At 46.1% G+C, this 27,123-nt stretch overlaps 1 protein-coding gene across 8 annotated transcripts in view; it reads left to right on the top strand.

Annotated features, from left to right (window-relative positions):
- Positions 1-22,690, top strand: part of LOC139537810 (transcription factor COE1-A-like) — a 310,976-nt gene extending 288,286 nt beyond the window's left edge. The window contains exons 12-17 of one of the 8 annotated variants that reach the window (XM_071339613.1): positions 3,978-4,043; positions 8,420-8,645; positions 9,803-9,982; positions 12,854-13,042; positions 13,212-13,280; positions 19,493-22,690. In XM_071339613.1, coding sequence (XP_071195714.1) covers positions 3,978-4,043; positions 8,420-8,645; positions 9,803-9,982; positions 12,854-13,042; positions 13,212-13,279 — 729 coding nt within the window. In that variant the 3' untranslated portion in view covers position 13,280; positions 19,493-22,690. The remainder of the gene's footprint in view (positions 1-3,977; positions 4,044-8,419; positions 8,646-9,802; positions 9,983-12,853; positions 13,043-13,211; positions 13,281-19,492) is intronic. The other 7 variants (XM_071339616.1, XM_071339612.1, XM_071339615.1 and 4 more) reach the window with 7 other exon arrangements.
- The last annotated feature ends 4,433 nt before the right edge of the window (positions 22,691-27,123 follow it).

Below are 27,123 nucleotides of genomic sequence, written 5' to 3'. Positions count from 1 at the left end.
ACAGACATACCTGCCTCTCTGGGGGCTGGGGGCTGGGGTTACACAGACAGACGACAAGACCAAAGAAACACACTCTCCTCCATCTCCCCTTCCTCTCTCTATATTCTCTCTATATTCTCCTCGGACCCCACGTCTTTCCATCCCTCCATCTCTCTAGGGCTGTGGGAAGGTGGGAGGCAGGCACGGTGTGGAGCGTCCTCTCCTCTCCTTCCTCCCCCAGTCCTTCCCCGGCCCACTGAGGCAGAAATGAGAGGTTAACACAGTGGCAGCGTTGGCATAATTGAGTGAATTTAGCACCTTGGACAGCGTACTAAACTCCTCATTGCTGTTCTGACCTCCTCGTCATGTTCTGTCAGTACGGCCCCGGGTTTCAGCTGCTGATTGAGAGGCGATATGTTCCAGCATCCGCACACACACACACACACACACCTACACACACACACACACACACACACACACACACACACACACACACACACACACACACACACACACACACACACACACACACCTACACACACACGCACACACACACACACACACACACCTACACACACACACACACACACCTACACACACACACACACACACACACACACACACACACACACACACACACCTACACACACACACACACACCTACACACACACACACACACACACACACCTACACACACACACACACGTGCTGCATGTCGTGTTCACAGCAGAGGTTTAACGCCGGGAACTGGAGAGCAATCTCCTGCCGGTCGTTCCACGGCCTCACGCTGTGGGCCCAGCACATTCACTTTTAAAAAGGACCCTTCAGACCCAGGTGTCTGTTTAAATATAAACAGACACAACGGCGGAACAGAGGAAGGAGAGAAAGGAGGAATGTAAAGAGGAAAACGGATTGATCCGGGTCGAAGGGTTTTACTGTACAGTTAATAGGCCTGGCTCTTTAATGTGGCAAACTCCTATTTGTTACATTGTATTACTGTTCTGTCTCTGGTTTCACAATTTCACAACAAAGAAAACACGGTTGTTATTGCATATATCTTAATTCATAGTTGCCAGTTGAAGTACTGTACGTGTCTGAGAATGATTGTATAAAAAGATCAGGGTAGCCTACAGGAAAGTAGCCTATCGCCACACCTTAATGTTGTTTTTAGACAGTCATATGAATGGTCTGAATATTCTGTATAATATAGGGTCATTCTATGAAAAGAGTGCCTTTTAATATTTTAAGTAGGAATATTAAAACATTTAATTTGAAATGAAACGCCCTTTAATATAGACCACAAGGAAAACATACATCTGAATAAAGGCTTGTCCCTCCTACAACCCTGTGTAATTTCCAGGAAGATTTTAACCCATTTAATCCCAAAATGTCTCAGAATTCCATCCTCATTTGTAATGCCCTCGTTATCTTGTTGCTTTGACAAAGTCATTTCTGAATATTATTATTTATTTAATGTGATTAGTGATTCATTTACGCCTGTCCCTCGTTTTAAGGTCAACACTGTTACGTGAACTGAACTCTCGTTTTAATATGGTGAAACTATTATTATTTTATAATTTTTTTTATTCAAAAGACACATTAAACATCTAATAGTCTAATCCTAGCGTAAAAGCAGGTGTGGTGGCTCTACAATTGTCACACCCTGACCTTAGTTATCTTTGTTTTCTTTATTATTTTGGTTAGGTCAGGGTGTGACGAGGGTGGCATGTGTGTTTTGTCTTGTCTAGGGGTTTTATATATCTATGGGGTTTTGGTATTGTATAGGGTTTATGTATGTCTAGGTGTGTGTAGTTAGTCTAGGCATATGTAGGTCTATGGTGGCCTGGATTGGTTCCCAATCAGAGGCAGCTGTTGATCGTTGTCTCTGATTGGGGATCCTATTTAGGTTGCCATTTTCCAGTTTAGTTTGTGGGTTATTGTCTTTGTGAAGTTGCATGTATGCACTCTTTGTTTATAGCAGGCACGTTAGTTTGGTTAATGTTCTTTGTGTTTATTCGTCGTTCATTAAAAGTATGTATTCACATCAAGCTGCGCTTTGGTCTCCTCACTACGATCGTGACAACAATTGGTCATTTTCTGGTGTTTTGTGGTGGAAAACAGCAGGTCGATCATAACACGTCAACCCTGTTACCCAGAGATAGACAGGCTAGAAAATGTTTCAACAATTCAATTTATTTTGTGAAACTTGCTTTCAGTTGCCGCTCCCTGTTGCACACAACACGCTTCCATTCCCCCTGTCACAAGGGGATTTATGGCTGATTTAAAATGAAATCCCCAACCCCGTTACTGTCAACTCCGTTACTGTCAACCCCATTACAGTCAACTCCGTTATAGTCAACTCTGTTATGGTCAACTCTGTTACGGTCAACTCTGTTATGGTCAACTCTGTTATGGTCAACTCCGTTACGGTCAACTCTGTTATAGTCAACTCTGTTATGGTCAACTCTGTTATACTCAACTCTGTTACGGTCAACTCTGTTACAGTCAACTCTGTTATGGTCAACTCCGTTATGGTCAACTCCGTTATAGTCAACTCTGTTACGGTCAACCCTGTTACTTTATTTGGCACTTAATAGGCACTTCCTAAATTATTATTTTTATTTTACCTCTTGAGATGGGCAACTTTTTTTTATTCTTAATAAAGTTGAACATGTGCTCTTTATGACAGAAATGTTTTGACCAAGTTGCACAAATCAAATCAAATGTATTTATAAAGCAATTTTTACATCAGCAGATGTCACAAAGTGCCTATACAGAATCCCAGCCTAAAAGCCCAAACAGGCACCGAATTGGTGGAACGACCCTAAGCTTCCTTTAAGAAATAATTTTTTATGCGAAGACATAATGGACTTGACAACACATAAAATGCTTTATAGACAACAACAAAACAAACAACGTATTTAACAAAACAAGTCGAAAAGTAACACAGAACTAAATGGAATTATTGTTGTAATTGTCCCTGGGGGCCTGTGTCTTAGACTGAAGATAAGAGTGAAGTTCCCTCTGCTGCCATAAAGCGTTTGATGAGTTGGAGTGGAGGGAGGCTAGTGCTTATGAGAAACACTACAGCTAACGGCTTACACACGACAATACTTCAGACAGTTGGCTCAGCTTGGCTCGGGATACTCCCCCCCCCCCCCACACAGTTGAAAAATGATTCACTTCAATAATTGTTTCTCATTAACAAGAATGTTTTTTGTGCTGACGACTGTTGTCTAATCGCCATGGAAATGTCTTCTGTGAAAGAAGTGTTTTTGCTGAATTATTTCCCAACACCAATGAAGAGTGTATGAAGAAGTCCTTTAGTGACCTTTTCACACAGATTTCATTGTCTTTCTCCAATAGAAAGCAGACGTAGAGAGCAATAGTGGTGCTGTTCTCTCTCTCTGTCTCTCTGTCAGAGTCTGAACAATCCAATAGGCTGCTATACAGTATAGTTCCTGTGTATTAGGTTGTTGGCAATGGTACTCACTAAAAGAAAATGTTCAAGGTATTCCATGGAAAATACCAAATGGCATTTTGCACTGTAAAAGAGCCAGGACAGAGGTGAAAGTTGAGGGTTTTACAGTAGATGACACAACTCCAAATATGTGGTCTTTCAATGTTTATTGCTGAACAACAATATATTGCTACACCATCTCACCCGTTCACTCTCTTTCACTCTCTTTCACTCTCTTTCTCTCTCTTTCTCTCTCTTTCTCTCTCTCTCTTTCTCTCTCTTTCTCTCTCTCTCTCTCTCTCTCTCTCTCTCTCTCTCTCTCTCTCTCTCTCTCTCTCTCTCTCTCTCTCTCTCTCTCTCTCTCTCTCTCTCTCGCTCTCTGTCTCTCTCGCTTTCTCTCTCGCTCTCTGCCTCTCTCGCTTTCTCTCTCGCTCTCTGTCTCTCTCGCTTTCTCTCTCTCTCTCGCTCTCTCTTTCTTTCTTTCATTCTTTCTTTCTCTCTCTCCCTACTTCCATCCCTCTCTCTCTCTTTCCACAGGAAGTGATTCTGAAGAGGGCAGCAGACCTCGTGGAGGCTCTGTATGGGATGCCTCACAACAACCAGGTGCAGTTCAGACAGACACCATCTCTCCCTCTGTCCCCGCCACATCCTGCCACATCCCCCTGCGTCCGCGTTCACACCAGTTATACGTCATTATTCATTAATCTCCGGTGGTTAATAGCATACCTGATTAAATATTCATCAAATACTTCCAAGACACGTCCACATTAATTATCCCTGCTATTACCAATATATTGCCACTTGGTGAAAATAGTCATTACACATTGAACAAACAGCAGGTCATTTGTGACCTACGTAGTGTCGCCCTGTCTAGACAAGAGGAGTGTAGTAACAGTAATATATGGGGGAAATGACATGTTGACTAATGTTGACAGTAGTGTAACAGGGATACAGATGTGAACTCTACATGTCTCATGTTAATGTCACCTGTCCTTAAAGTGGCAATCTGGGATTGTTAAATACATTTATTTTATATTTTAAATGAATAATATGTACCCCTTAATTCTTTACAAATATATCTTATAAATGCCTCATGAGCTTAGTTCTACTGTCGTACCCCACCAGAACCCAACATATAGGCTGGTTCTACTGTCGTACCCCACCAGAACCCAACATATAGGCTGGTTCTACTGTCGTACCCCACCAGAACACAACATATAGGCTGGTTCTACTGTCGTACCCCACCAGAACCCAACATATAGGCTGGTTCTACTGTCGTACCCCACCAGAACACAACATATAGGCTGGTTCTACTGTCGTACCCCACCAGAACACAACATATAGGCTGGTTCTACTGTCGTACCCCACCAGAACACAACATATAGGCTGGTTCTACTGTCGTACCCCACCAGAACACAACATATAGGCTGGTTCTACTGTCGTACCCCACCAGAACACAACATATAGGCTGGTTCTACTGTCGTACCCCACCAGAACCCAACATATAGGCTGGTTCTACTGTCGTACCCCACCAGAACACAACATATAGGCTGGTTCTACTGTCGTACCCCACCAGAACACAACATATAGGCTGGTTCTACTGTCGTACCCCACCAGAACACAACATATAGGCTGGTTCTACTGTCGTACCCCACCAGAACACAACATATAGGCTGGTTCTACTGTCGTACCCCACCAGAACACAACATATAGGCTGGTTCTACTGTCGTACCCCACCAGAACACAACATATAGGCTGGTTCTACTGTCGTACCCCACCAGAACACAACATATAGGCTGGTTCTACTGTCGTACCCCACCAGAACACAACATATAGGCTGGTTCTACTGTCGTACCCCACCAGAACACAACATATAGGCTGGTTCTACTGTCGTACCCCACCAGAACACAACATATAGGCTGGTTCTACTGTCGTACCCCACCAGAACACAACATATAGGCTGGTTCTACTGTCGTACCCCACCAGAACACAACATATAGGCTGGTTCTACTGTCGTACCCCACCAGAACCCAACATATAGGCTGGTTCTACTGTCGTACCCCACCAGAACACAACATATAGGCTGGTTCTACTGTCGTACCCCACCAGAACCCAACATATAGGCTGGTTCTACTGTCGTACCCCACCAGAACACAACATATAAGCTGGTTCTACTGTCATACCCCACCAGAACACAACATATAGGCTGGTTCTACTGTCGTACCCCACCAGAACCCAACATATAGGCTGGTTCTACTGTCGTACCCCACCAGAACACAACATATAGGCTGGTTCTACTGTCATACCCCACCAGAACACAACATATAGGCTGGTTCTACTGTCGTACCCCACCAGAACCCAACATATAGGCTGGTTCTACTGTCGTACCCCACCAGAACACAACATATAGGCTGGTTCTACTGTCGTACCCCACCAGAACACAACATATAGGCTGGTTCTACTGTCGTACCCCACCAGAACACAACATATAGGCTGGTTCTACTGTCATACCCCACCAGAACACAACATATAGGCTGGTTCTACTGTCGTACCCCACCAGAACACAACATATAGGCTGGTTCTACTGTCGTACCCCACCAGAACCCAACATATAGGCTGGTTCTACTGTCGTACCCCACCAGAACACAACATATAGGCTGGTTCTACTGTCGTACCCCACCAGAACACAACATATAGGCTGGTTCTACTGTCGTACCCCACCAGAACCCAACATATAGGCTGGTTCTACTGTCGTACCCCACCAGAACACAACATATAGGCTGGTTCTACTGTCGTACCCCACCAGAACACAACATATAGGCTGGTTCTACTGTCGTACCCCACCAGAACACAACATATAGGCTGGTTCTACTGTCGTACCCCACCAGAACCCAACATATAGGCTGGTTCTACTGTCGTACCCCACCAGAACACAACATATAGGCTGGTTCTACTGTCGTACCCCACCAGAACACAACATATAGGCTGGTTCTACTGTCGTACCCCACCAGAACACAACATATAGGCTGGTTCTACTGTCGTACCCCACCAGAACACAACATATAGGCTGGTTCTACTGTCGTACCCCACCAGAACACAACATATAGGCTGGTTCTACTGTCGTACCCCACCAGAACACAACATATAGGCTGGTTCTACTGTCGTACCCCACCAGAACACAACATATAGGCTGGTTCTACTGTCGTACCCCACCAGAACACAACATATAGGCTGGTTCTACTGTCGTACCCCACCAGAACCCAACATATAGGCTGGTTCTACTGTCGTACCCCACCAGAACACAACATATAGGCTGGTTCTACTGTCGTACCCCACCAGAACACAACATATAGGCTGGTTCTACTGTCGTACCCCACCAGAACACAACATATAGGCTGGTTCTACTGTCGTACCCCACCAGAACACAACATATAGGCTGGTTCTACTGTCGTACCCCACCAGAACACAACATATAGGCTGGTTCTACTGTCGTACCCCACCAGAACACAACATATAGGCTGGTTCTACTGTCGTACCCCACCAGAACACAACATATAGGCTGGTTCTACTGTCGTACCCCATCAGAACACAACATATAGGCTGGTTCTACTGTCGTACCCCACCAGAACACAACATATAGGCTGGTTCTACTGTCGTACCCCACCAGAACACAACATATAGGCTGGTTCTACTGTCATACCCCACCAGAACACAACATATAGGCTGGTTCTACTGTCGTACCCCACCAGAACACAACATATAGGCTGGTTCTACTGTCGTACCCCACCAGAACACAACATATAGGCTGGTTCTACTGTCGTACCCCACCAGAACCCAACATATAGGCTGGTTCTACTGTCGTACCCCACCAGAACACAACATATAGGCTGGTTCTACTGTCGTACCCCACCAGAACACAACATATAGGCTGGTTCTACTGTCGTACCCCACCAGAACACAACATATAGGCTGGTTCTACTGTCGTACCCCACCAGAACACAACATATAGGCTGGTTCTACTGTCGTACCCCACCAGAACACAACATATAGGCTGGTTCTACTGTCGTACCCCACCAGAACACAACATATAGGCTGGTTCTACTGTCGTACCCCACCAGAACACAACATATAGGCTGGTTCTACTGTCGTACCCCACCAGAACACAACATATAGGCTGGTTCTACTGTCGTACCCCACCAGAACACAACATATAGGCTGGTTCTACTGTCGTACCCCACCAGAACACAACATATAGGCTGGTTCTACTGTCGTACCCCACCAGAACACAACATATAGGCTGGATTTACGCCATTGTTTGTAAACAATGTAATTGTAAACAAACACTATATATCCTCATAACATGGTTAAAACTGTCATGTTGATATCATGGATGGTCAGTCATTGCATCCATAGCTCTGTCTATGAATTTTAATATGGTTCCAGCTCCATTCCTCAGCTGTTTACCCAGACAGAGGTCGGGAGACTGTGTCAACTGCTGATTGGCCCTTTAAACTGTCACTAGTGTTGTTCTGTGAACGCTACTTTAACTGGTACCAGTGTTGTTTATATAAAAGCTACTTTAACTGGTACCAGTGTTGTTTATATAAAATCTACTTTAACTGGTACCAGTGTTGTTTATATAAAAGCTACTTTAACTGGTACCAGTGTTGTTTATATAAAAGCTACTTTCACTGGTACCAGTGTTGTTTATATAAAAGCTACTTTCACTGGTACCAGTGTTGTTTATATAAAAGCTACTTTAACTGATACCAGTGTTGTTTATATAAAATCTACTTTAACTGGTACCAGTGTTGTTTATATAAAAGCTACTTTCACTGGTACCAGTGTTGTTTATATAAAAGCTACTTTAACTGGTACCAGTGTTGTTTATATAAAAGCTACTTTCACTGATACCAGTGTTGTGGTTCCTCTACCAGTGTATATGTGAACGCTTGTCTAACTGTGTTCTCCTGTGGCAGGAGATGATTCTGAAGCGGGCGGCGGACATAGCGGAGGCTCTTTACAATGTTCCCAGAAACCACAACCAGCTGAGCGGCCTGGGCAACAGCTCCGTCCACGCAGGCATGATGGGGGTCAACTCCTTCCCTGGCCAGCTGGCCGTCAACGTGTCCGAGTCCTCCCAGGGAGCCAATCAGGGTGAGGGGGCGGGTCGATACGGGTGTGGCGCTATCGTCATAGAAACCGGTAACTGAATAGAAACGTAGCTGCCGTGTTTTGTGAATGTGAAGTTGTCTGTGACGTTGTCTGTGACATTGTCTGTGACGTTGTCTGTGACGTTGCACTGTGACGTTGTCTGTGACGTTACACTGTGACGTTGTCTGTGACGTTACACTGTGACGTTGCCTGTGGCGTTGCCTGTGACGTTGTCTGTGACGTTGCCTGTGACGTTGTCTGTGACGTTGTACTGTGACGTTGCCTGTGACGTTGTCTGTGACGTTGTACTGTGACGTTGCCTGTGACGTTGTCTGTGACGTTACACTGTGACGTTGTCTGTGATGTTGTCTGTGACGTTACACTGTGACGTTGTCTGTGACGTTGTCTGTGACGTTGTCTGTGACTTTACACTGTGACGTTGTACTGTGGCGTTGCCTGTGACGTTGTCTGTGACGTTGTACTGTGACGTTACACTGTGACGTTGTCTGTGACGGTGTACTGTGACGCTGTCTGTGACGTTGCCTGTACCGTTGTCTGTGACGTTGTCTGTGACGTTGCACTGTGACGTTACACTGTGACGTTGTCTGTGACGTTGTCTGTGACGTTGTACTGTGACGTTGTCTGTGGCGTTGCCTGTGACGTTGTCTGTGACGTTGTACTGTGACGTTACACTGTGACGTTGTCTGTGACGTTGTCTGTGACTTTACACTGTGACGTTGTCTGTGACGTTGTCTGTGACGTTACACTGTGACGTTGTCTGTGACGTTACACTGTGACATTGTCTGTGACGTTGTCTGTGACGTTACACTGTGACGTTACACTGTGACGTTGTCTGTGACTTTACACTGTGACGTTGTCTGTGACGTTACACTGTGACGTTGTCTGTGACGTTACACTGTGACATTGTCTGTGACGTTGTCTGTGACGTTACACTGTGACGTTGTCTGTGACGTTACACTGTGACGTTGTCTGTGACGTTACACACGTGCTTCTATGATTAGGTGACTGAAGAAAGGTGACTGATATCTTTGTTCTCTCTCTCTCTCTCTCTCTCTCTCTCTCTGTGTGTGTGTGTGTGTGTGTGTGTGTGTGTGTGTGTGTGTGTGTGTGTGTGTGTGTGTGTGTGTGTGTGTGTGTGTGTGTGTGTGTGTGTGTGTGTGTGTGTGTGTGTGTGTGTGTGTGTGTAGGTTTCAGTCGGAACACGAGCAGCGTGTCTCCACATGGCTATGTGCCCAGCTCCACCCCCCAGCAGAGTAACTACAGCTCTGTGACCACCAGCATGAACGGCTACGGCAACACTGGCATGTCCAACCTGGGAGGATCCCCCAGCTTCCTCAACGGCAGCGCTGCCAACTCGCCCTACGCCAGTGAGTCCAACTCTAGCTCAACTTCTAGCCACCCACAGATAGCTCACATCCGCCTTCACCCACCTGCATCCATCCAATCGGCCGACCCACCGACAGCCAGCCCACTCACTCACTCACTCACTCACTCACTCACTCACTCACTCACTCACTCACTCACTCACTCAGCTCACCCACCCACCCACCCACACTCAGCTCACCCACCCACCCACACTCAGCTCACCCACCCACCCACACTCAGCTCACCCACCCACACTCAGCTCACCCACACACCCACCCACCCATCCACCCACACTCAGCTCACCCACCCACCCACACTCAGCTCACCCACTATTCAGTGCATGGCTCCCCCTATGTCTGTGCCCATATTGCTGCTGTAATTCCTCCCAGTGACTCTAGAGGAGCTGTACAGTATGGGTTCTGGTTGGTAGCCCAGTACTGAACAGAGTTGTGGTCTTTCAGGAGGGATGAGAGGAATGGGAATTTTCTCTCCCTATTTGGTTGTTTATGAGAGTTTGGCCTGGTGGTGACAGGGAGGTCTGGTGGTGACAGGGAGGCCTGGTGGTGACAGGGAGGTCTGGTGGTGACAGGGAGGTCCGGTGGTGACAGGGAGGTCCGGTGGTGACAGGGAGGTCCGGTGGTGACAGGGAGGTCCGGTGGTGACAGGGAGGTCCGGTGGTGACAGGGAGGCCCGGTGGTGACAGGGAGGCCCGGTAGTGACAGGGAGGCCCGGTGGTGACAGGGAGGCCCGGTGGTGACAGGGAGGCCCGGTGGTGACAGGGAGGTCCGGTGGTGACAGGGAGGTCCGGTGGTGACAGGGAGGCCTGGTGGTGACAGGGAGGTCTGGTGGTGACAGGGAGGCCTGGTGGTGACAGGGAGGCCTGGTGGTGACAGGGAGGTCTGGTGGTGACAGGGGGGCCTGGTGGTGACAGGGGGGCCTGGTGGTGACAGGGAGGCCTGGTGGTGACAGGGAGGTCTGGTAGTGACAGGGGGGCCTGGTGGTGACAGGGAGGCCTGGTGGTGACCAGTGAGGCCTTCAGATCTAGAGCTATTCCCCTATTGTCTGTCTGCCTGGCAGTCTCCCAGTACTGGAGCCTGAATAACTCTTAAAAACCAGTCCTCTCCTCTAATCGCCTTTCATCTGACAGCCATACATCCACGATGTTGTTGTTCTCCTCTAAATTCTGAATTGACTCCCCTTTTCCAATGAGGGAAACCCGGAGGGAGGGTGTTAGAGGGAGACAGACAAAGAGAGAGAGGTGGTTTGTTTGGTCTAATGATGATGGTGGGTGCCAGCTGTTTGAGGACCGTTTGGCATGGATCTAAGAACAGACACCTACAGATTTCTTTCAGGCAGATAAATCTCCACCGACAACATCAAGCCTTATGAACACTACTCTGGTTAGGAGGAGAAACCACGCTGGAATGCTCTGGGCTTGTGGAGGACTGGCGGCCTCTCTCCTTAACATTGTGTTCCATCGGATTGCCCTGAAATTGGATTGAGAGTCACTGTGGTATTGTCTGTTTGCAATGCCTGACTGGCCGTATCGCAGATCCTTTCTAGCCTGGCCACGGAATTAAAGACTGTTAATTAAATCAATAAACTAATTGGAGGGGTAACAATTCAATTTCATCACTTTGCTCCCCAAGATGTTAACAAGTATTTTAAAAGGCTGGCTGACTCTATTAGACACTTCCAATCAATCCACGAGCCTGGGCTCTGTGCTTCCAATTTTCATGAATTGATTAGTTAGGATTTGATAAATGGATTGTGCCATTGTTTCATGGTTCTGCCTGGATGGAGATATACATCTATTTAAATGGTGAAATAACAAGAATCACTTCTAATAAAGTGTAACCAGTAAGAAAAACATTGATGAGCAGTGAATGTTGAATTCAAATGATTGACTAAGTGTGCTAGCATTGCATTGTTTTAACTACCTAAGAGACCACTGCTAGGTGGATTGGGTTGAATAGTTGACCAATAAGCATTCATTTGTAAGAATGAACTTGAATTTAATTTCCTCTCGTTTGAAACTTTTCCCCCTTGAATACTTAAAGAGTTGTTTTTTTCTTGTGTTCTCCGATAAATTATTAATCTTACATGGTGAAATTAACCTCTTGCTATGCCTCCCCCTCTCTCTCCTCCCTCCCTTCCTTCCTTCCTTCCTTCCTTCCTTCCTTCCTTCCTTCCTTCCTTCCTTCCTTCCTTCCTTCCTTCCTTCCTTCCTTCCTTCCTTCCTTCCTTCCTTCCTTCCTTCCTTCCCTCCCTCCCTCCCCCTCTCTCTCTCTCTCTCTCTCTCTCTCTCTCTCTCTCTCTCTCTCTCTCTCTCTCTCTCTCTCTCTCTCACTCTCGCGCTCTCTCTTGCCCTCTCTCTCTCTCTCTCTCTCTCTCTCTCTCTCTCTCTCTCTCTCTCTCTCTCTCTCTCTCTCTCTCTCTCTCTCTCTCACTCCCTCCCTCCCCTATCTCCCCCCTCTCCCCCTCTCTCTCCTCCCTTCCTTCCTTCCTTCCTTCCTTCCTTCCTTCCTTCCTTCCTTCCTTCCTTCCTTCCTTCCTTCCTTACTTCCTTCCTTCCCTCCCTCTCTCTCTCTCTCTCTCTCTCTCTCTCTCTCTCTCTCTCTCTCTCTCTCTCTCTCTCTCTCTCTCTCTCTCTCTCTCTCTCACTCCCTCCCCTATCTACCCCCTCTCCCCCTCTCTCTCTCTCTCTCTCTCTCTCTCGCTCTCTCTCTGTCTCTTTCTTTCCCTCTCTCCCTCCCTCCTTCTCTCTTCCCATCTCTCCTTCCCTCCCTCCCGCCCATCCCTCTCCCTCCCCATCTCTCCCTCCCTCCCTCCCCCATCTCTCTCCCCATCTCTCCCTCTCTCCATCCCTCCAGTCGTTCCCTCCAGCCCCACCATGGCATCCTCCACCAGCCTGCCCTCTAACTGTAGCAGTTCCTCTGGGATCTTCTCCTTCTCCCCTGCCAACATGGTGTCGGCCGTCAAGCAGAAGAGTGCCTTCGCCCCTGTGGTGCGACCTCAGACCTCACCCCCACCCACCTGCACCAACGGCAACGGTCTCCAAGGTGAGCCCCTTAGCCAATCGATACACTATTATGTCTCTCTCTAACCAACCTCTACGTCCCAATATCCCCTCCTCCCCTCCTCCCCTCCTCCCCTTCTCTGGCCTTGAAATGACACATGTTGTTTTTTTCTTTCTCTCCTCCCCTCCTCTCTTTGCGCTCCCTCCCTCAGATCAGTCTTTTGTGGACTCTAGCAAGTACTCCACTACCAGCTCGCTGCAGGGCCTGGCCTTTTCCTGAAGTACGTTACTCTTTCTGGCATGCACCCATCCTCCCTTCTCCTCCTCCGTCCCACTAACCATCCATCTCTCCATCCACTCCTCCGTCCATCCATCCATCCATCGTTCCACCCATCTACCCATCACCTTACCCATTACATTAACATCAACCATCCTCATATTGCAGTTGTATATTTTGACAAAAGAGAGGATGAGAGATGAGAGGATATCTCTAATTTTGGTCTGTGCTTTTGTTTATTCAGCTAAAAGGGCATTTGGCAGAGTAGTCATATTACTCAGAAGTTTGTCCTTTTATTTGGCTTTAATGCTGTTGTGGTCGTGCCTATCTTCCTGTGTGTGAATGAGGAGAAAGGGCATGAATGCGTAGGGGCTAGAGGGCAGGGCAGGCTGTAGCTGTGTGGGTGTGGGAACACAGAGCTTTCTCCCAGGACCGGACAGGCACACTGCTGTCCTCAACAGACCCAATACATACAGTCGTAGCCAAAAGTTTTGAGAATGACACAAATATACATTTTAACAAAGTCTGATGCCTCAGTTTGTATGATGGCAATTTGCATATACTCCAGAATGTTATAAAGAGTGATCAGATGAATTGCAATTAACATCATGTCAGTGATTCTCTCGTTAACACAGGTGTGAGTGTTGACGAGAACAAGGCTGGAGATCACTCTGTCATGCTGATTGAGTTCGAATAACAGACTGGAAGCTTCAAAAGGAGGGTGGTGCTTGGAATCATTGTTCTTCCTATGTCATCCATGGTTACCATGGTTACAAGGAAACATGTGCCGTCATCATTGCTTTGCACAACAAGGGCTTTACAGGCAAGTATATTGCTGCCAGTAAGATTGCACCTAAATCAGTCATTTATCGGATCATCAAGAACTTCAAGGAGAGCGGTTCAATTGTTGTGAAGAAGGCTTCAGGGCGCCCAAGAAAGTCCAGAAAGCGCCAGGACTATCTCCTAAAGTTGATTCAGCTGCGGGATCGGGGCACAACCAGTACAGAGCTTGCTCAGGAATGGCAGCAGGCAGGTGTGAGTGCATCTGCACGCACAGTGAGGCGAAGACATTTGGAGAATGGCCTGGTGTCAAGAAGGGCAGCAAAGAAGCCACTTCTCTCCAGGAAAAACATCAGGGACAGACTGATATTCTGCAAAAGGTACAGGGATTGGACTGCTGAGGACTGGGGTAAAGTAATTTTCTCTGATGAATCCCCTTTCCGATTGTTTGGGGCATCCGGGAAAAAACTTGTCCGGAGAAGACAAGGTGAGCGCTACCATCAGTCCTGTGTCATGCCAACAGCAAAAGCATCCTGAGACCATTCATCTGTGGGGTTGCTTCTCAGCCAAGGGAGTGGGCTCACTCACAATTTTGCCTAAGAACACAGCCATGAATAAATAATGGTACCAACACATCCTCCGAGAGCAACTTCTCCCAACCATCCAGGAACAGTTTGGTGACGAACAATGGCTTTTCCAGCATGATGGAGCACCTTGCCATAAGGCAAAAGTGATAACTAAGTGGCTCGGGGAACAAAAAATTTATATTTTGGGTCCATGGCCAGGAAACTCCCCAGACCTTAATCCCATGAGAACTTGTGGTCAATCCTCAAGAGGCGGGTGGACAAACAAAAACCCACAAATTCTGTGGCAAGCATAGCGTATGCAAGAATGGGCAGCCATCAGTCAGGAAGTGGCCCAGAAGTTAATTGACAGCATGCCAGAGCGGATTGCAGAGGTCTTGAAAAAGAAGGGTCAACACTGTAAATATTGACTCTTTGCATCAACTTCATGTAATTGTCAGTAAAAGCCTTTGACACTTATGAAATGCTTGTAATTATATTTCAGTAATCCATAGTAACATCTGACAAAAATATCTACACATGAAGCATCAAACTTTGTGGAAATTAATATTTGTGTCATTCTCAAAACTTTTGGCCACGACTGTACATTACTGCAACACAATCAGAAAGAGAAATCTCACAATTTACATAAGGTCTTTGTTTATTCAATAAACCCGCCAAGCCTTGACTGGATACCAGTATAGGATGTTATTTTTGGAAAGTATCTTTTAAATCATAGTTTAGTGTTAGAGCTCCACCAGCCAAACAAAAGCTGAGACAGGAGCACAACATCACTCCTTTAACACTGTAAGATAGCGTAGCGTAGCATAGTACAGTGGAGTGTGCTTCCACAGTCTCCTCTCTCTCTCTCTCTCTCTCTCTCTCTCTCTCTCTCTCTCTCTCTCTCTCTCTCTCTCTCTCTCTCGATCTGCAGTTTGTCAGAAAGGCTCTTCTATCTGATCAACCCCCCCCCCCCCCCCCCCCACACTAGGCTGGGAGATGATCAACAAAGACAGCTGTTGGGCTCTGTTGACAATCGATACTGTCGCTATTTACACTGACATACACCCACCGACTGACTCGGTTTGTGTTACACTACTGCAGATCAAAGCTAGAGTTGAGTCACTGTCATACATGATGTGGTATCTAAACCCAAGCTCCTTCTCTCCCAGTCTCGTGCGTCTCACAGTCTGACAGAACTGGCATACAACTGCCAGAAGATACCACATACAGCAATAGTTCCTGTGCAGTCGGCCATATTATCAGCCGGAATAGTTGAGAAGCATTTGTGCTTTCCATGTAAATCAGATTGTTCTAAGATTAGTAAACCAAATCTGGGATTATTTAAAGATCATTTTGATATCCTCACATAAACATTTTAAAGGATTTCTTTTTGTACGTTACACTTGTGATTTTGGTTTATGACATATTGTGTTATTTTATCGATGAGCTAACACATTGTGTGTGTGTGTGTGTGTGTGTGTGTGTGTGTGTGTGTGTGTGTGTGTGTGTGTGTGTGTGTGTGTGTGTGTGTGTGTGTGTGTGTGTGTGTGTGTGTGTGTGTGTGTGTGTGTGTGTGTGTGTGTGTGTGTGTGTGTGTGTGTGTGTGTGTGTGTGCGCGTGCGTGCGTGCGTGCATAACTTTTCCTGCCTCTCTTGATTCCATCAGCAGTAGATTTGGTAGCAAAACGCCTGCAGAAAAACACCCAGAATCCTTTTTGGTGTTTGTCAGCAGTTGCATAACTAACGTCAAGTGAAATCTCAAGCAATAAACATTCCTTACACACTTCTAAGGAACACACCTTAGAGGTCCTCCTCTGACCTCTGCCCTCTGGCCTCTGGCCTGTCCCACTACACTGGACATGTTAGGCTCCGCTCAGGGAACAACTATATCAATCCGTCACCATGTACTCAACTCAAATCCATTTCCCTGTGAATGATCACCATGTACTCAACTCAAATCCATTTCCCTGTGAATGATCACCATGTACTCAACTCAAATCCATTTCCCTGTGAATGATCACCATGTACCCAACTCAAATCCATTTCCCTGTGAATGATTGGTGATGATGGAGCTGGTTCATTCTAGTCAAACATGAATTATATACAGTATATTGTCATTTTGGGCAGTGCCTTCGGAAGGTATTCAGACCCCTTGACTTTTTCCACATTTTGTTACGATACAGCCTTATTATAAAATGTATTAAATAAATTGTTTGTTTTTTTCACCAGTCTGCACACAATACCCCATAATGACCATAACAGTTTTAGCAAATGTCTTAAAAATAAAAAACAGAAATGCCTTATTTACATAAGTATTCAGACCCTTTGCCAAGGAAACAGGCACATCCTGTTTCCATTGATCATACTTGAGATGTTTCTACAACTTGATTGGAGTTCACCTGTGGTAAATTCTATTGATTTGACATGATTTGGAAGGGCACACACCTGTCTATATAAGGTCCCACAGTTGACAGTGCATGTAAGAGTAAAAACCAAGCCATGAGGTTGAAGGAATTTCCCGTAGAGCTCCGAGACAGGATTGTGTCGAGGCACAGATCTGGGGAATGGTACCAAAACATTTATGCAGGATTGAAGGTCCCCAAGAACAAAGCGGCCTCCATCATTCTTAAATGGAAGAAGTTTGGAACCACCAAGACTCTTCCTAGAGCTGGCGGCCAAACTGAGAAATCGGGGGAGAAGGGCCTTGGTCAGGGAGGTGCTCAAGAACCTGATGGTCATTCTGCAGCACTGCACCAATCAGGCCTTAATAGTAGAGTGGCCAGACGGAAGCAACTCCTCAGTAAAAGGCACATGACAGCCCACTTGGAGTTTGCCAAAAAAGCACCTAAAGGACTCTCAGACCATGAGAAACAAGATTTTCTGGTCTGATGAAACCAAGATTGAACTCTTTGTCCTGAATGCCAAGCGTCACATCTGGAGGAAACCTGGCACCATCCCTACAGTGAAGCATGGTGGTGGCAGCATCATGCTGTGGGGATGTTTTTCAGCGGCAGGGACTGGGAGACTAGTCAGGATCAAGGCAAAGATGAACGGAGCAAAGTACAGAGATCCTTGATTAAAAACCTTTTCCAGAGTGCTCAGGACCTGAGATTGGGTTGATGGTTCACCTTCCAAGACGACAATGACCCTAAGCAAACAGCCAAGACAACGCAAGAGTGGCTTTGAAACAAGTCTCTGAATATCCTTGAGTGGGCCAGCCAGAGCCCTTACTTGAACCCGATCGAACATAGCTGTGCAGCAACGCGCCCCATCCATTCTGACAGAGCTTGAGAGGATCCGCGGAGAAGAATGGGAGAAACTCCCCAAATACAGGTGTGCCAAGCTTGTAGCGTCATACCCAAGAAGACTGGAGGCTGTAATCGCTGCAAAAGGTGCTTCAACAAAGTACTGAGTAAAGGGTCTGAATAGTTATGTAAATGTGATATTTCATTTTTTTATTTATAATAAATTCACAACAATTGTGTAGTGTTATGTAGTGTTATGTAGTGTTGTGTTACGTTGTGTAGTGTTATGTAGTGTGTTGTGTTGTGTAGTGTTATGTTACGTTGTGTAGTGTTATGTAGTGTTATGTAGTGTAGTGTGTTGTGTAGTGTTGTGTTACGTTGTGTAGTGTTATGTAGTGTTATGTAGTGTTGTGTAGTATTGTGTATAGTGTTGTGTTGTGTGTAGTGTGTAGTGTGTTGTGTTGTGTTGTGTAGTGTTGTGTTACGTTGTGTAGTGTTATGTAGTGTTATGTAGTGTAGTGTGTAGTGTACTGTGTAGCCGTTGTGTTGTATCGTGTTGTGTAATGTTGTGTAGCGTAGTGTAGTGTTATGGTGTGTTGTGTAGTGTTATGTAGTGTTGTGTAGTATTGTGTATAGTGTTGTGTTGTGTGTAGTGTGTTGTATGTTGTGTAGTGTTGTGTTGTGTGTAGTGTTGTGTATAGTGGTGTGTGTAGTGTTGTGTGTTACTACACACAACACTACTACACACAACACTACACACTACACAAAACTACACACTACACAACACTATACACAACACTGCACAACACTACAATGTATGTAGTGTAGTGTTGTGTAGGATTGTGCCTGGTGTGTCTTCACTGCGCTGCGTACTGTTGTCACCCTTGGTTTGATTTGGAGCTTTCATTAAGCATAGCTCTGTTCCTTATGTTGACACAGATCCCCATGCAGCTGTTTGAAGCCAGCCGGGGATGATGTAATACGTCACAAACACACAGACATGAGCTTCAGTGCATGCAAACAATTAAGGCACGGGTTTTGACAACACTAATCAAGCGTTTCAAGTGTCCAATTTGTGCCAATTTGGCAAGGCTGTTGAAAATATATAAATGATTTATACCTTGTTTGAAAGCGTATTTGAGTCATAGTTTCATGGGGCATAGTTTGTTATGCAGATGTGAGAACAGATTGCTGTATTTAAAGAGTAATTATTATGTGAGGAAAACATAGGGAACATTTTTATGTATTAACCGAATCTCCCTTTCTGTCTCTATTTCCCTCTCTCTCTCTCTCTCTCTCTCTCTCTCTCTCTCTCTCCCTCTCTCTCTCTCTCTCTCTCTCTCTCTCTCTCTCTCTCTCTCTCTCTCTCTCTCTCTCTCTCTCTCTCTCTCTCTCTCTCTCTCTCTCTCTCTCTCTCTCTCCCTCTTCCCTCTCTCTCTCTCTCTCTCTCTCTCTCTCTCTCTCTCTCTCTCTCTCTCTCTCTTCCTTCTCTCTCTCTCTCTCTCTCTCTCTCTCTCTCTCTCTCTCTCTCTTCCTCTCTCTCTCTCTCTCTCTCTCTCTCTCTCTCTCTCTCTCTCTCTCTCTCTTCCCTCCGCCTTCTCCCTTTCTCTCTTCTCCACCCAACAGTGATTCCTGGAATGATCGTTCCTCCCATGTAAGCGATGTTTGGGTGTGAGAGGAAAGACTCAGGCGTGGATCTCAGCATGTACCCAAGGATCCAGTTGAGGACTGGTTCGTCAGTCCTGCGTTGAAGGAATAGAACCCGTAACTCAGGCCCTTTTTAAAAGGAATCACATTTGAACTTTAAAATTATAAGAAGAAGAAGACGCAGCATTTACAACAACCTCTTTGGAATTCGTAAGAGTTGAACGCAAGGTCACAGATTACCCAGAAAGCCCAACCCAGCTAAACATGAGTTTTATTTATTTGGGAGAGGTTTAACTCATACTTTTATTTAGTGTTTTACCTTTGTGCAAAACCATATGTATTTCCCATCTTCAACGTGTAATATACACAAGTGAAAATATTAGAGAGATTTTTTATTTATGAATCTGAAAAAGATAAATTAATACATTGTTTGTGAATGATAGAAGACATTAAAATGTGAGTTAAATAGTGAAGACTGAATTAGATTCATACAATTGCTGTACTCATGAATCAAGACCAGCCAAACCAGACATTTAGACATTTGTTTTGTACAACAGTGTGCTGGATAGAGACGATGCCACATTCCCTAAGGCACAGAAAGACATGCTAGGTAGCACAAGCTAACCATGCACCATTGCAGAAACTCTCTGCTTTCGAGTTCTTTTGGCCGCTGCAAACAGCCCCTACTCATTTCTCACCCTCTCATGCCTAGCAGAGACAGCCATCGCTATGACTAGAAGCGTTCCCTTGTCACCACAGAAAGCAAGTGATTTATCCATGATGACACATAGCCGGCCATTCACTCCATGTTGGCTGTGAGTGTACCGATCGTGTCCCAGCTCCTAGGTGGTTGTCAGAGTTAGAGAGCAGAGCCTGAACCTGCTCTGAATACCAACAGTGTCGCTACTGTCTGGTTGGTCGTTGGACCGCAATCTTGCTGTGGAGCCACTCAGCAAAGCCCTGTAACTGTACATTAAAAACCTCTTGTTGAATTGTTCTCTCTCTCTGCCATCCACCATGAAATCTCAATGAAGGAAACCATATGTTTTAAAAGGATGTCGCCATTTCACTTTTGCTATATTGTGTGAGTTATTTTTCTTTTTATGAACTATTCCTTGATAGTTTTTGGTTTGTTGTGTTCTCACCATGAAACTGTGATCATGGGTCGGCCATTCAAAACGTTTTTCTTGTTCCACCTTGTTACCGTACAACAGTTGAGGATCTGAGATAGGTTCAAACTGGGAGACACTTTATAGACAGACTAATGAGTCAACATGAGGTGTTTAGTGGTGTCCCAGTCGCCATGGTGAGACATGGAATACCCAGCACTGTAAAAGTTACCTAATCCTCAGATGCCCAGCAAATATCTGAATCCAACCTTTTCAATTGTCTTTTTTTTTCTTTCTCGTGTGATGTGTGTTTTTGTATATAGTAATACATGTCTGTGATGTTTCTTTAAATTTTGCCAAAGTCATTGTTTAAGATATATTTATACATTTAAAGAAGTCTTAAGGCAGCTTTAGTGTCACGGATGTCATGTTTACTACATACTCAAAATGATCCCATCAACTTTAGCTCGGAGAGTTTAAATAGTAGGGGAGATACAGAATGTTACATATCCACATGAATAATGTACTATCTCTCCTCATTTTCTACATTTAGCTTCTTCCACATCCTTCATGTGTATGTTTGCATTTTGTGACAGTGCCGATCCGTTTTTATTTGGTTGTTTAACACGTTCCGTGTTTAGATGTGATTCTGATACATTTCATTTTTTACGTTGTAGTTTTTCTCATGTTGTTTTAAGCCATACTTCCATTTCTAGCTCCATCCACCCTAAAAGCCATTATCTATTTTTTGTATCATTTTGGAAGTTATTAATGAAAATGTATTTTTTTTTTCGTCTTGATTTTGCGTTTGTTTTATCATATGGTAAAGGTAGTATATTATTCTTATAGTAAAGAGATTATATAAGTATATCATTTGAATTTCTTCTTTGCTTAGATTTTTTTGGCTTAAAAAAAAAAAAAACGTATACTGTTTAAAAACAAACAATATGCGTGTGGGTTTTCTTCCTAGCCATGAAGTTGTGTGCTGAAAGCAGGAAGACCATTATTTGGGGGGGGGGAAATATGAAAATACTTTCTTCATCTCTTCCATCTTATTTTCACTTTCCCCTCCGTTGTCTCACCAAAATCTGAACCAGCAGTTTAGATGCCTTAACAATGCAAACCCACAGACATCAGTGTAGAGTAGAGACCACATCAGTGTAGAGTAGAGACCACATCAGTGCTCTGCTAACATACTTTCAAATGGGTGCAACAAGCAACATATAGAGAGGGGGGAGCACAAGTGGAACTGTTCCTGAGCCCTGAGCGATGTTTAACTGTTTTCCCTGCCGCAGTGAGCACTCGGCATGGCACAGCAGAGATAGGGGGAGCCAGAAATAACAGAGAAGAGGGAGAGAGAGAGGGAGGGAGGGAGGTGGATGGGGCTGGCTGACTGACGGGGGGAGGACACTGAGACGAGATAACTGAGAATAGAAGGGAGGATAAATATTTAATGTGTTGAGCAGCTGGAGGGGAGCTGGTATGGAGCGGTGGAGAGGAGGAGAGGAGGAGAGGAGTGTAGCGGACTGCCTTGCTCATCTGAAGCCAACCCTTCCCTTCATATTCATCTCTCATCTTCAGGGTTATTTCCTCCGTCTATAACGATATATATATACTGTATAGACCTCCACAGCTAAGGGTGGGTTGATGGTAAAACATTCTATTTCCAGTGTGATTCTATTGGAGAAAGGTATTGGTACTAAAACAATGTGATTATGAACCCTTCTAAATGACAGCACAATCATTTGTGACACACAAGTCATTTTACACCCTTGCTGAGACAATTACTACTACAATTACTGTTTGGAGTGTGACTGTTTGAGGTTGTGGACTCCCCCTCTCTTCTGACTCCCCGCCCTCTTCTGACTCCCCGCCCTCTTCTGACTCCCCCTCTCTTCTGACTCCCCCTCTCTTCTGACTCCCCGCCCTCTTCTGACTCCCCGCCCTCTTCTGACTCCCCCTCTCTTCTGACTCCCCGCCCTCTTCTGACTCCCCGCCCTCTTCTGACTCCCCCTCTCTTCTGACTCCCCGCCCTCTTCTGACTCCTCCCTCTCTTCTGACCCCCCTCTCTTCTGACTCCCCCCTCTCTTCTGACTCCCCCTCTCTTCTGACTCCCCCCTCTCTTCTGACTCCCCCCTCTCTTCTTACTCCCCCCTCTCTTCTGACTCCCCCTCTCTTCTGACTCCCCCCTCTCTTCTGACTCCCCGCCCTCTTCTGACTCCCCGCCCTCTTCTGACTCCTCCCTCTCTTCTGACCCCCCTCTCTTCTGACTCCCCCCTCTCTTCTGACTCCCCCCTCTCTTCTGACTCCCCCTCTCTTCTGACTCCCCGCCCTCTTCTGACTCCCCCCTCTCTTCTGACTCCCTGCCCTCTTCTGACTCCCCGCCCTCTTCTGACTCCCCCCTCTCTTCTGACTCCCCGCCCTCTTCTGACTCCCCGCCCTCTTCTGACTCCCCGCCCTCTTCTGACTCCCCCTCTCTTCTGACTCCCCCTCTCTTCTGACTCCCCCTCTCTTCTGACTCCCCGCCCTCTTCTGACTCCCCCTCTCTTCTGACTCCCCCTCTCTTCTGACTCCCCGCCCTCTTCTGACTCCCCGCCCTCTTCTGACTCCCCCTCTCTTCTGACTCCCCGCCCTCTTCTGACTCCCCGCCCTCTTCTGACTCCCCGCCCTCTTCTGACTCCCCGCCCTCTTCTGACTCCTCCCTCTCTTCTGACCCCCCTCTCTTCTGACTCCCCCCTCTCTTCTGACTCCCCCTCTCTTCTGACTCCCCCCTCTCTTCTGACTCCCCCCTCTCTTCTGACTCCCCCCTCTCTTCTGACTCCCCCTCTCTTCTGACCCCCCCCTCTCTTCTGACTCCCCGCCCTCTTCTGACTCCCCCCTCTCTTCTGACTCCTCCCTCTCTTCTGACCCCCCCTCTCTTCTGACTCCCCCCTCTCTTCTGACTCCCCCTCTCTTCTGACCCCCCCCCCCCCCACTCGTCTGACTCCTCCTTCTCGTCTGACCCCCCCCTATCTTCTGACTCCTCCCTCTCTTCTGACACCCCCCTCTCTTCTGACTCCTCCCTCTCTTCTGACCCCCCTCTCTTCTGACTCCTCCCTCTCTTCTGACTCCTCCCTCTCCTCTGACTCCCCCCTCTCTTCTGACCCCCCCTCTCTTCTGACCCCCCCTCTCTTCTGACCCCCCCTCTCTTCTGACCCCCCCTCTCTTCTGACTCCTCCCTCTCTTCTGACACCCCCTTTTTCCACTCCCTTTATATACAAATTGAGCACCAGTTTATCTCTGACATGGGTCACATGACCACTCTTTGTACTCTTTCGTGTGTATGTGTGTGTGTGTGTGTGTGTGTGTGTGTGTGTGTGTGTGTGTGTGTGTGTGTGTGTGTGTGTGTGTGTGTGTGTGTGTGTGTGGTGTGTGTGTGTGTGCCATCAGTCCTCTGAAAGAGAAACATGGCATTTTATTTTATTTTTTTTATTGCTGAAGGATATTTTGTAATGTGACTTCATAGGAGAGAGGGAACATTTAAACTGGGGATTCTGAAGACGAGGGAGTCTGTTGTAAAATGCAGTTGTGTAATGCTGATTTCTGTGTATCTGCATTGTGACTCAGTTCTCCTGTGTTTGGGGATAGGGACAGATGAGTTTGAGGTTTACTGTGTAACCGTCCAGCCAGGAGAATAGTGCCGTTCCTGTCGGGGAGGTGGTCACCTGGTCAATGAAAACATTGTTCTCTGAGTCCTATTATAATCCCTTTGTTCCCATCTCTCCTTGCTACCAAGCCTTGTGTTTGACTGGACACACAGATCAGTTATATATTGATCGATAGGGAAAAGAGGAAAATAAACTACTGTAACGATTATACTTTTTTTGTTTGTTTCAACTTTGAAAATGTAAAATAGCTTTTCAACTTTCACAATATTTAATTAAAGTTCCCTCTTGTCTGTGAACCTGGTGATGTGCTCGTCATTTTTGTGAAGCTGTTAGTGACATATTTTTTTTCTTCTTCATTTTGTGCAATCTCACAAAATACACACTCAAAACAACACACAGTATACAAACTCATCACAGCCTAATAGCATGGTGAATCTGCCCAGCCAGTTCCCTTAACATATTAATGACGGCTTCCCAAGTTATTCATTGAAATGCGCTTTGCATGTAATTGATTCATCGTTTTCATTTACGGTCCTCAGCAGAAACTAAGTGTCTTTTCTCATTGTGCATATGTAATTTGAGCCACTCCGATCTGATTAGCTTGTTAAAACGCTCTTTCTGCTGACCCCAAACTGTTCCAGGCCCTGGCTGCAAAGCACCATGGGGGTCCTGAAAACGAGGGGGGGAAAGGACCCAGATTGTCCTCGAAATGTAATTTTTGATCGTCTGTGTGTTGTAGAGCTAGCAGCAACATCAAGCCCTGTGATGTTGTGCAATGTTAATCCCTCTGCCAATTGTGTGTTCATAAACGTTGAATGGAGACTCTCACATAATGGAAAGTGTTAGTGAAGAGTCAGGCACTGCAGACGTCATGATGAGTTTGCTTTCATAAACAACGCTCAGTGAGAAAGGCCTTCTTAATTAGACAGATGTGCCCTGCCCTGGGTTATTGATCAGCCAGGCTGCAGGCGGAGAGTGTGTGCGTGTGTGTGTGTGTGTGTGTGTGTGTGTGTGTGTGTGTGTGTGTGTGTGTGTGTGTGTGTGTGTGTGTGTGTGTGTGTGTGTGTGTGTGTGTGTGTGTGTGTGTGTGTGTGTGTGTGTGTGTGAGCCCATGTGTGTGCGTGTGTATGTGCATGTATGAATGTGTGTGTGCATGTGTGTGTGTGCGTGTGTGTGTGTGCACGTGTGTGAGCGCATGTGTGTGCTTGTGTATGTGCATATATGTGTGTGTGTGTGTGTGTGTGCGTGCGTGCGTGCGTGCGTGTGTGTGTGTGTGTGTGTGTGTGTGTGTGTGTGTGTGTGTGTGTGTGCACGTGTGTGAGCGCATGTGTGTGCTTGTGTATGTGCATATATGAATGTGTGTGTGCATGTGTGTGTGTGTGTGTGTGCGTGCGTGCGTGCGTGCGTGTGTAGGTGTGTGTGTGTGTGTGGAGCTATATGGAAAGGTTATTCCCATTCCTGGCCTCAAGGCCCAATCAAACCAGAACCGCAGATGTCTTACTGCCACCAATGAGTTTCATTCTCCTCTTTCCTACGGAGTTCATTTATCACACTGAATTCAGGAACACATCAAGTCCCAGTGACTATAGGAGTACTGTACCCAACCACCCAACCACACATCTTGTATTCACATCGATTGCATACACACACTGCATAGCAGGTGAGTGAGTGAGTGTGCGTGCGTGCGTGCGTGTGTGTGTGTGTGTGTGTGTGTGTGTGTGGCGGTGGGAATAACACAGAAGGTGAAGAGACAGAACTCAAGACCTCCATTAGCTAATGGATCTCTGACAGAGGAGAAACATCCTCCCTTTCTCTCCTCCATCTCTCTCCCTCTCTCCCTGTCCCACATCATACCCCACTGGGTTCATCCCTCCTCTCTCTCTCTCCCTGTCCCACATCATACCCTACTGGGTTCATCCATCCCCTCTCCCTGTCCCACATCATACCCCACTAGGTTCACCCCCCCTCTCTCTCCCCCTCCCTCGCTCCTCCCTGTCCCACATCATACCCCCACAGCACTTTACCCTATTGTGCTCATTCTCATTCTCTCAACAACAAAACATCCATTCAAAGGGGTTTATTGGCACGGGAAACATATGTTAACATTACAAAAGCAAGTGAAGTAGATAATAAACAAAAGTGAAATAAACAATAAAAATGAACAGTAAACATTACACTCACAGAAGTTCCAAAAGAATAAAGACATTTCTGTTCACATCAAGTCATAGTTGAATAAATGTTGTTTGTACTTCATTTTGTTGCTTTTCTCCTTGATAATATTAACACATACGGTGCTGTAACCGATGTGCAAATAGTTAAAGTACAAAAGGGAAAATAAATTAACATAAATATGGGTTGTATTTACAATGGTGTTTGTTCTTCACTGGTTGCCCTTTTCTTGTGGCAACAGGTCACAGATCTTGCTGCTGTGATGGCACACTGTGGTATTTCACCCAATAGATATGGGAGTTTATCAAAATTGGATTTGTTTTCTAATTCTTTGTGGATCTGTGTAATCTGAGGGAAATATGTGTCTCTAATATGGTCATACATTTGGCAGGAGGTTAGGAAGTGCAGCTCAGTTTCCACCTCATTTTGTGGGCAGTGTGCACATGGCCTGTCTTCTCTTGAGAGCCAGGTCTGCCTACGGTGGCTTCTCTCAATAGCAAGGCTTTGCTCACTGAGTCTGTACATAGTCAAAGCTTTCCTTAAATTTGGGTCAGTCACTGTACTCTCTGTTTAGGGCCAAATAGCATTCTAGTTTGCTCTGTTTTTTTGTGAATTCTTTCCAATGTGTCAAGTAATTCTCTCTCTCTCTCTCGCTTTCTCTCACCCCCCCTCCCCGCCCCACAAC

Source organism: Salvelinus alpinus, chromosome 13 (genome assembly GCF_045679555.1).
Source record: "Salvelinus alpinus chromosome 13, SLU_Salpinus.1, whole genome shotgun sequence".
Taxonomy (NCBI): Eukaryota; Metazoa; Chordata; class Actinopteri; order Salmoniformes; family Salmonidae; genus Salvelinus; species Salvelinus alpinus.
The sequence above is the reverse complement of the archived record's forward strand: the minus strand, read 5'-3'. Positions and strand labels throughout refer to the sequence as shown.